This window comes from Solea senegalensis, linkage group LG2, assembly GCF_019176455.1.
Source record: "Solea senegalensis isolate Sse05_10M linkage group LG2, IFAPA_SoseM_1, whole genome shotgun sequence".
In the NCBI taxonomy this organism is placed as follows: Eukaryota; Metazoa; Chordata; class Actinopteri; order Pleuronectiformes; family Soleidae; genus Solea; species Solea senegalensis.
This window is the reverse complement of record NC_058022.1, coordinates 29,809,525-29,820,597: the sequence shown is the minus strand read 5'-3', so window position 1 is coordinate 29,820,597 and position 11,073 is coordinate 29,809,525. Positions and strand designations below refer to the sequence as shown.

The 11,073-nt window shown below is 42.1% G+C and overlaps 1 protein-coding gene and 1 pseudogene across 1 annotated transcript; one reads left to right on the top strand and one right to left on the bottom strand.

Moving 5' to 3' along the window:
* Nucleotides 1-5,335: 5,335 nt before the first annotated feature.
* On the top strand, nt 5,336-6,687 carry LOC122765312 (trace amine-associated receptor 13c-like). The gene has a single exon (XM_044019491.1). It carries the CDS (start codon nt 5,336-5,338, stop codon nt 6,314-6,316), a length of 981 nt encoding a protein of 326 aa, XP_043875426.1. The 3' UTR covers nt 6,317-6,687.
* A 2,250-nt stretch (nt 6,688-8,937) lies between these two features.
* On the bottom strand, nt 8,938-10,406 carry LOC122765398 (annotated as a pseudogene).
* Nucleotides 10,407-11,073: the final 667 nt, after the last annotated feature.

Genomic DNA, 11,073 nt, shown 5'->3' with positions numbered 1-11,073 from the left:
TGTGTGTCCGTTTGCCTGAAGATTTTTAGTAGACCAAATACAAACTTAATTATCCAGTTACATACAATTACTGTGACGGACGATTGAGTTTTCATATTCATGTTGATCTGGTCACATGAAAGCACCAACGTTCATGTGTATGTTTAAGGAAGAGTACAGAGAATATACATCAGTTTGTAGAGATGCAACTAATTATTTTCTAAATCATTTTCTCAGTGAATACATTAGATACCAATCCTTGAAATGTTCTCAAAAAATGATTCAGTTTAAATGTGTTTTTTTTTTGTTTTATGGAGCAAAGAAACCTGAAAATATTCACACTTACGACTTGAGTTGGCGGTTAATTGTTGCAGCCCTAATGAACACTTTGAGGAACGATGTGCGGTGTAAGTTTAGTATTAAGGGTTGTAAACTGTAGAACGGTGGGTCAGGTTGCGCCAGAACAAAGCCGCCTCACTCGGAGTGACTCCCACACAAGGACAGAAGAACACGAGTACACACGCTGAATTTCATCCCTGCAAACTGGGTGAAAAACATGCCTTTTCTCTCTAAAGGTCACAGTGAGATTTGAATGACAGCTTTAAGTCCTGTGCTCATATTACAGTCTGCAGCGACGATGCCGCTTCCTGGGGAAAGGCCGGGAGTACGTCGGGGAGGCAATTAATTGTAATGAATAATGGGACAAATCTGGCTGCCACATGACCACTAATGCTCTTTTTTGTCTCTCTGGAGGATTAAGATGGTGATGGCAGCCACGCTGAGGTGTCTGCCTGCACACTAATTGAAATGTCTGAGGATGATTGGAGGGTGTTGGGGGGGAGGGGGGGGGTCAGCTACTGTCTTTCCTCTTTGTCTTCTTCCTCTCCTTGTTTCAACCAGATAACCTGATCTTACGTTACACTCGTTCTCTCAGCTTTGTGAACAGTGCTTGGTGTCCTACAGAGGGAGACAAATGTTTAAAACCTTATGGTTGCTTGACTGAGCTAAATCCACAATGCTGCCTGGGTGACTCAATTATTTTCAAATATCTTTGTTAGGGGGCCAGGGACACTGGTCATGCTCGGACAGCAAATGTGACACGTTTGGGCAAGCGCTCTTTACATTACCGTAATTACGCGACAGTTTGTGCTATCGGACGAATTCCAACAAATCAAAGCCAATATGTGGCTATTACGGTAATGTATTACACAGCAGCAAATTTTATCCAAAAATGCCATGAAGATGGTCCCATCGGGAGATAAAATCACCACTGAGGTTTAGTGATGTGTTTGAGATCAAAGGAGCATCTTGATGCTTGTATCGTGTGGTGGCGTTCGCGATTAGAAATAATGTTTTATACTGTTCAAATTTCACAAATTAAAATGCAAAAACAATCTGAGTCATGTACAACTAAAGTGGTTTTTTTCCTGGCTTTAAACTCTTATTGCACTCTTTTCACATGCAGTAAATGGTAAATAACTGCCATGTATTGAAAGTTCAAGAGTGGAAAATGGGCAAAGGCACTTCTTCACAAAACATTGTCCATTCCAGCCGCTGTAGAAACACGGCGGCACAAGATGGCGGCCTCGATAAAGCAAGACCCTTGTCTAAAGTATTTCTGTACACCAATAAAGACACTATATAAATAAATAAATAAACTATCCTAAATGTTACACACTGGACCTCTAAACTGACTAGTCTCACTATGTCTTCCATGTATTATATCCATAAAATCTAAATCCAAAATCTAAAAGAAGCTCAACTACAGTGTTAGAAACCTTTTTCAGTGGAAATTTCCGACCGTTTTCCATAAACAACTCATCACAAAATAATCCCATTTTGACGTCCTTTAATTAGAACTGTGAGTGAGCACTGGAACCAGACCGCTCCCCTCATCGCAACTCAGAAAACCCTCACTTAATACGCGTGGTAAATAAGATTATAATTAACTGATGGCTTAAGAATTTAATCACGTCAACATCTTGCAAGGAAGGAAAAGTTCAAATACTGACATGGGAAAGGGAAGGGTACTGTTCAGGGAGGACTGCGGAATAAAATAAATCATTATCTGCTGTTATTTGTACCTCGACGCAAGTGGAAGTCATTAAAACAAGAAGGTTAGTTTGAAATCCTAAAATACAAATGGCCGTGTAACATCTCAAGTGTACAAACGCAGACTTTGAAAGGAGTGAAGATGTGTTAAAAAAAAAAAAAGGTGCAGAACTGACAGTGAATCACCTTGTGAACCATGACATATCTCTACTTTATACTGTAAAATAATGGCTCAGGCCCCTCTGGGTCCTTCTTGAACCTTCTCTCATCGAACAAAAAGCCATTCTGCAAAGGTTTCCTGACATTTACCTGGGTCATTCACAGCGTCTGCAGCTTTCAGTGTGCAGACAGGAAGTTCTTTTTGCTGCATTTCAATGGACACCTGCCAATCAGCTCAAACAAAGACAGAGCAGAGAATCGACTTCATCCAAATAGAAGAGTCTTGTCGGTATAAAGGCAGAGAGAACGTCTATTTTCCTCTGAAATGTGGGAATTGACAACGTCTCCCAAAATGATTAGGGCTACAATAATGATGCGTTATTAAATGAATCACCAACTGTTTTGATGATTGATATGATCGGTTTGAGTGTTTTTTTTTTAATAATTAAAACTTCTTAAATGTCAACTTTTTCTTGTTTCTTTGCTTCAAAGTAACAAAATCATTCAACGGGAATAATTTGCGGCCAAAACAAGACATTTGAGATCATCGTCGGTTTGAGCTTTGGCAAACACCAATTAACATTTTCCAACAGCCTGACATTTTATGAATCAAACAACTCATCGATGAATCAAGGAAATGATTGACAGATTCATCGATTTGAGTTGCAGCCCAAAAAATGTCTGCCTTTAAAACATCATTTCACAGTCAGACGGTCAAAACTACTAATTCAGCTGAAAAGGTCATATGTATTCTATGGAAGAGTATGAATAAAAACAGCATGAATTCTGAGAATAAAGACAGAATTCTAAGATTAAAGTCAGTAAGTTAAATTCAGAATTCTGATGAAAAAAGTCAGAATTAGAAGGGAGTCAGACTTCAAATATTAAAGTAAGAATTCTAAGGGGGAAAAAAGGAATTAGTTCTGAGATTAGTCAGAATTCTTAGATTAAAGAAAAAACTAATCATAATAATGTCATTATGTAAATTATTAATCTTTTTTTACATGTGGCCCTAATACTCTACCGTAATATTGTCTGTAAAGTTCCTAAAACACGTCAGTGGTAGAGCTTTTGACATTGAAATGCATCAAATCAACAATAAACCAAAACTCATTTTACAATATTATATAACCACACAATTAAGATTTATTCCAAAATATAAAGAAGCCTTTTCGTCACTACTGCAGGGATTAAAGTCAAAAAAACAAACCTGTGCACATGAGAGGAATACCTCTGAGATCAAATTAGAACTTCTCACCCGACACTGAAGTAGGATGACTTAAGTTACAGTTGGAGGTTACGCGTGCGTGTCGTCTCATTAGCAGAAATGAGTGCGTTTCCTTGTTTTGATGCTTGTGAAGCGACACCTCTAAACCGCTGAGGCACCGGGACACGCCGAGGTGTTAAACTAAATAAACCCATATGATGCAACAGTGAGCAAAACACACAAACAAAAAACAGGCAAATGTGTCAAATACACACTTTTTATGTTCTTGCCCGAAATACTGAATAGACTCAAAAAACATAACATCTACTTTAAGAGGAGTTGGTTTGTTTTTAGATTAAAATTTTTTTTAACAAATAGGATGCTGAAGCTGTGACTTTAGTGCAGAGACAGGAATCACTGGTTAAATCTGAACTCCCATCAACACAGGTCAAGTGAATCGTCTTTCAACTGGCAGGTTGTGGGTTTGATTCCCGGATCTGCTAGTCTAAATGCCGATGTGTCCTTGGGCAAGGCACCCTATGTTGCTCCTGACAGCTGTGCCGGCAGTGTGTGAATGTGTATGAAAGATGAGTGATAGAAAATGGGCTGCACATAGATGCAGGCCCGGATTAAGAGGGCCAGGACCCCTGGGCACAAATTCTTGGAGGGGGCCTGTTTCCTCCTCAGTCATCCGAGCCGCGACCTGGCAACCCTCGAACCGGCCGACACTCCTAACTACCCTGCCCAACGAGCCTTTCAGCTGATGAGCTGCTCGAACCAGACGTGTCCAAGGGTGCTGTAGCATCGCTCCATTCTTCTTCGGTAGGAATGCGTCCAGACTTGCACCGCCACCCGATGGTGAAGTCTGTTACTACACCAGGGTCCGCGATATGGGACGTGCACAGCATGTGCGTGGAAGTATACGAGGGCCTTCATGCTCGGAGCAACCACTTCTCACTCATTTTCTCTGCGTTAGCCAAACTCTCCCACGGTCATGTCCGCTCAGTCATACACACCCCTAGGGACTTGGCAGTTACCATGGTTTCCACAATTGAAAGTATTCCCTTTAGGTAAATACATTTAGTGTGATTTCTATTGGTTGTAGAGGTCGTTTGAAATATGAACACAAATTATTTAAGGGGAAATATTGTTCTTTTTCCTACACTTTTGGCTGCGCCCCATGTGTGCACGGGCCCCATGTGCCTGTGCTCATAATGCCCATTGGGTGATCCGGCCATGCATAGATGTGCAGTATGACTGTGTGAGTGAATGGCAAATCTAAATTTGTCACAATACACACAGCAAATCGCAAATGTTTCGAGTTAAGTGTTCTACTAAAAGTTAGTGATCCGAAATATAAAAACACATTCTCACCCTTGGATTTCAGTTGTCATTCATAGTCCAGTGTTATCTCACTTTCGTCACATTTTAAATCTACAACAGTGAATATTGAGCTGAAGCAATCTCTGTCAGAAAATAAAGATAATTTTATCAAATCATTCAGGACAAAATCTTACTCAACTGAAATGTATTAAAAGATACCAAACTCCCTGTATGATCCTGTGTTCATGTCTGTTTTAATTGGTTCCTACACACCTAGTAGGTAAATAAGCGAGTGTGACAGGAAAGAAAGAAAGTGGTTGCTGGCTTCCTATGCCCGTGTTTGTTTTAATTTGCTTCTACACATCAAATGTGTGAATAAGGGTTCAAAGAATTGCAAAGAGAGTGTTTATAGGATTGAAACAAACAAACAGAAAAAAAGAATGTGAAGTTACTTAGGAAACAGACAAGAGATGATGATGATGATTTAATGATGGAGAGAAGTTGCATCATCTCTTTGGGCTCTTGGAAAAGTGACTGAAGGGTTAACCCTAACCCTGTGGCTGAAGAGGATAAATGTGCCGCCTGTTCAGGAGTTTAGTTGCTTTCTCTCCTCTGATGGACAACACTGTGGCCCCCCCGCTCTGCTTCCATGGCGTTAACTTGTCGTGCAGGCGGCAGCTGCGGCCTCACTCTGAGATCTCCCTCCTCTACACTCTGCTGAGCTGCATCTCGCTGCTCACCGTCACCCTCAACCTGCTCGTCATCATCTCCATTTCTCACTTCCGGCAGCTCCACACCCCGACCAACGCCCTGCTCCTGTCTATGGCCGTGTCTGACCTGGTGGTGGGGCTGCTGGTGATGCCCATCGAGGGCCTGCGCTACATGGAGACATGCTGGCTGCTGGGGAGACTCATGTGTGCCCTGATGTCTCTCCTGTCCTACAGTCTGCTCTCTGGCTCTTTGGGCAACATGGTGCTCATATCCATAGATCGCTACATGGCCATTTGTGACCCACTCCTCTATTCCTCTAAGATCACACTGAACAGAGTGAAGACTTCAATCTGTTTATGCTGGGCCTGTTCGGTCCTCTACAATGGTCTGATCCTGAAAGACCACATCACGTGGCCCAACAGGTTCAGCTCCTGCCATGGGGAGTGTGTGGTGGTCATCAGCCACATCTCAGGCATATTTGACCTCCTCATCTCTTTTGTCGGGCCCTGCACTATCATGGTTGTTCTGTATGTACGGGTGTTTGTGGTTGCCATTTCTCAGGTGAGAGCCATGCGGAGAGTAGCCGTCGCTGTCTCTGCTGCTCCCGCCGTGAAAAGATCAGAGAGGAAGGCGGCTACGACTCTGGGCGTTGTGATAGCCGTGTTTCTAATGTGTTTCTGTCCGTATTACTACCCCGCCCTCGCAGGTGAGAACACCTCCACCAGCTTGTCTTATTTCGCTGCACTGACTTGGGTAATGTTGCTCAACTCCTGTATGAACCCCCTCATTTACGCCCTCTTCTATCCTTGGTTTAGAAAAGCCGTCAAACTCATTGTCACCCTCCGAATACTGCACGCTCACTCCCGCAACACCAAGATCCTGTAAACACAGCTCTAATCAGCAGCGCAGACACTTTTCTCCCACATCGCACCTCATCTACGAAGTGTAAATTGACCAAAAAAAAAACTGTATCCATGACAACTGCATCCAACCAAAAACAGAACACCTGTTACACACAGATTATTATACAGAACCTTAGTATAATAATCCTTTAGAGTCATTAATCTTTTGTTACAGATCATTAAGTAAACATGTTTCCTTCACTCCTCCATGCTACCTACTGTGTATAATGATAATTGCTCTAATTTTATTGACGTTATGGATGAGTTAGTGATGTTTTTGGGCAAATAAATTAGCTCTTTTTTTACAGCCTTTTACTTAAGATTTATTCAATAAATCATTCATCTCTCTCTCTCTCTCAAAAAAGACTGGTTTACTAATTCAAATAATATATAGGTGTGATGCACACATTTGTTCTTTGAGATTTATATATCTTATATATTTTAAAGTGAGTCTCCACATAAATTGTATTGTTTGCATGTCTGTCCATGACATTCTTTAGTGGATTTGTTTGGTTTATCCTGTCACTTTGTCTTTCTTTGATAAAAGAGAAGGAATCCCTAAATGATCACCAGGAAAATAAATAAACATGTACAAACCATGTACTGTATGTAATCTGAATCATTGTTTTTGTCTCTAATCCTTCTTTCATAAGGATATGAAAGGCATAAGTAAGCACGTGAGAGTGGACATTCAAAGATACAATTAAAATAGTCATTTAAAACTGAAAAACCTGAATGTGAGCAAGGAATTAAAACACTGAACCTGTGATCCTGCAATCACTGCTGTACACACTGTTTGACAAACACTGATTTATTTTTTATAATGCATATAAATCAGCTTTAGCTGATCGGTTTGTTTGTATTTGATTTCTGAAAATAATCCATGCATGTTCCCCTTATGCAGACACTTCACATTAGTGGTTAAAAATCTGTAAATGAGTGATTTGTTTAGGATTGTTAGTCACTGTTGTACATTTCCAGGAGCAAAATAAAAATTCTCTAAACATTTGACCTCTATTTACCTTTAATTACTTGTGAACATCACAAACACAATTCCCATCTTTGTAAATGTTTTAGCACATCCTTAAAACATGTCCAGTTGTCTGGTGGTCTCCTACATTAACCAACACTTATGTCATGTTGGTTAAAAGAATCAAAACATATCAGAATTAGTTTCCTGCTGTATATATTTCAGGCCCACAGTGAAAAACACATACAGGCTGCAGCCACATGGTGGTGCTGTTGGACTGGTATCAGCTGAGATGACAGGATGCTGCCACTCAATACAACAGAAAAAGCTACAGCACTTGATATTAAATCTATGAACAAAATGGAGGTAAAGGCCAGACAGAAGGCTACACATGTTCCCATTAACAGCTTAAAACTCCCAATAGCAGGCAACACTTGACACATGTCAGTTGTTTAGATTTTTGGGAATATATTGACAAAAACCTCCAAAAAACACTTTCAATTTGTCATTTTGGGTCACTTGGTGGCAATTTATGGGCAGGAAATACTATTTTAATCCATGTTGTATCATATATACACAACAGAAAGTGACGATAAACAGTCAGTGGTCACAGTTTGAACAACAAATCTAACAAAACTCTGCACCATGACCACCACATTTAAAGTAAACCCACTACACAACTTCATTCACAACAGCTACACAGAACCCCAGCAGAACATGTTGACTCCCCGGAGACACATGCACATCTGAGACCTGCTTATAAAGGCTCTGCTGCAGCCACGGGCTGATTGCACTCAGCTGTGGGAGTAAACACACAGGTGCAGCCAGTGAACCCTGATTAGCAAAGAAACCTGTGACCTGGATAAGGCGAATAAACTGCAATGCAAGCAGCTTTATACATAATAAATAATTTAAAAATAATAAAGCTGGAAACAGGTTGTTTACCTGAGCTCAATAAGTTGTCTTTTTAGAGGTTTGTGACACTGCATTGTAAATACTGTAATATACAGTATATACTATCAAATAAAAGAAAATACTGCAGATTTCTGTATTCCAACTGTTCATGATTTGTACTACATATATAAAACTCACTTGTAACCTTGAATTTTATGGAAGATCTGGTGTATTTCTTTGGCTTTTTAATGTTTAATGTTTAGGAAACACTAACACTATTGTAATTGCATATAAATATGGTCAAATTCTCCTCTGACACAAATAATCATGCTTAAAAAAGAGCTGCTAACAGAGTTTGAGTTCTCTTACATAACTTTGTGTCTATTCAGTGTATTTGTAATCAACATTTAAGATCATAAATATCAGAATAGTTGACTACACGCCACAGTATGAGCGACTGCAACAATCTGTTAAACCAGGTAAAGACATCACAGATGACATTTGATGACATCCAACATCTTAGACATCTTGTCTCATGTCAAGATAGTGATATAATAATATAATAACAATACATTACCAAGCCTCTGTTGGCATAACACAAACTCCCACTTCAATATAAGTGGCTGGGGCTGCTCTCCAGCCCTGACAAGGGTGATGTTTCTCTTTCCTTGCTGGTGCTTGTTGATGGTGATATGGGCAACGGCTTTGGAGATGGCTCCAGCAGCTACCTTCAACATTGGTCATGCCTCCCCCAGTGCTTTTGGGCAGCTGCTGAGGATGTGCGCGAGTGAACCTCTCCCGGAGCACAAAGCACACGCTGGTGAGTCGGCCATGCCATGAAGATTAGCTGGGTTAGGAAGGATGTCATACACAGCTGTGATGATGAACTTGATGCGCTGAGGTTCTGCCTGCCAAAGTTCAGCCCAGGTCACCTTCATGTCCAGCGCCCCCTCCCACCTTGTCCATGCTCCCTGCTGCTGCATGCCCATCATCCTGCTGGCCTGCTCCTCTTCGACGCCTGCCCGCACCTCTTTCAGGACTAGCTGGCGTTTGTCCTGCCCATGTGCCTTCTCATAGTGGAGCTGAGGAAAATCACCTCACCCTGCACGCCCCGTTGCCACTGTGCCCACCAAAGCTCTGTGTCTCAGCCGGGACTCGGCTACCTCCAGGCCTTCCTGGGCTTTCCATTTCCTGCCTGTACGCACCATGATGCCTGCTGATGCAACTCTTGAGTCCTTAGAGTCCCGCCAGAGCATAGCCTCTCTCGTCCGAGAGACTCTGAACTCCTCGTCAAGGCTGCTGATTGGGAGCTGGAGCTTATTGGTCTTCCCGTACAGTGCTGCACTGCAGAGGCTGCGAGGCAAGCCCAGCCACCTGCGGAGGTAGCTGCTGATCTTCTTCTCCAGGGTTTCCACTGTTGACAGGGCCACCTCGTACACCAACAAAGGCCAGAGTACCCAGGGTAGGACTCCATGCTGGTAAATCCATGCCTTGAATTTCCCGGGTATGATTTGTCTACTGCCAACAGCCAAGATTCAAAGTCCCTGATGGTTGTTTGGATTGATGATTTGACTGCAGTGAAAGACCTTTCCCAGGCTCTTGACCGGTTTCTCGATGATAGATGGGATTACCTCACCATCCACCAGGAAGCAAGACTTGTCTGTCACCTGATGTTGTGGTGACAGTAAGGTCATCCATTTCAGCTGCCTTGACTACCATGTTCATGGCAAGGGTGAAGAGGCTAACTGAGATAGTGCACCCAGTTATAATCCCCTTTTCCAGCCGATGCCAATCAGATGTAACACTCCCAGATATAACCCTGAGCCTGAAGTTCCCATAGTAATTCAGGATGAGGTCCTTGATCTTCCTGGGTACATGGTGTCGGTCCAGGGTAGTGTCAACCAGCTTGTGGGGCATGGAGCCATATGCATTGGCAAGGTCGAGCCAAAGCACAACAAGGTCTCCTTTCCCCTCACGTGCCTCCCTGATCAGCTGGGTCACTACTCCAGTGTGTTCTAGGCATCCTGGTACACCCGGGATACCTCCTTTCTGGACCAACCGTGTCAATATAGGCGTTCTGGAGGAGGAAGCCTCCCTAACAATCCAGCAACTATCTATAAATTCCAGGAAGGTCTGTCTGTTATTCGCATATCTCTCGAACCGACGGTCAAATTGATTTCAAACTTGGCAGATGTCTTGCTACAGGCATGAGTAAGTGCAGTGCCCGTATCAAGACATCTGTAAAAGAAGCACACATTGGCTTTCGCCTCTCTACTGTAGCCACTGCCCCTCTCACTCACACAGCACTGTGGGCTACCTGAGAGGATCAATTTGGCAGAATTGAATCCACAGGTAAAAGTTAAGCAAGTACAAGATGTGTGGGTGAATATCATGTCTGACCTCAACAATAAAGACTCCCTGAAAACAGTGTGCCTGCATTACAATGAGTCAGCAGATTTTGCTAAATGCAGTTTGTTTGCATAATGAGTCAGCGGCTTTTGCAACACCACGCCAACAAAAACAGGTATGTAGTATGCAGTGGCTATTCAAAACTATGTAAAACATGATGTGCAATAAACTGACACTTCGAATAGCCCAGACAATTCCGACTGCAAGGTCCCAAATTTAAATGAGCGATATTGGTCACACATAAATAACTATAATTAACGCTAGACACTATACTGTTGAATGTAATACATTTAATAATGTGATAACTATAACCCTTTAAACCTAGTGTATCGCTGACGACACGTTTGCACAAGCGCAACGTTTTGTGCTATCAGAAAAATTCCAACGGGTTCTGAAAGCTGAGAAGTTGCACGTCAAAGCCAACATGTTGTTATTACGGCATTGTCACACATGCTGTTTCAGGAAGC

What these genes read in the sequence shown, in the direction of transcription:
- LOC122765312 (XM_044019491.1), top strand. Translation starts at nt 5,336, where the DNA reads ATGGACAACACTGTGGCCCCCCCGCTCTGCTTCCATGGCGTTAACTTG.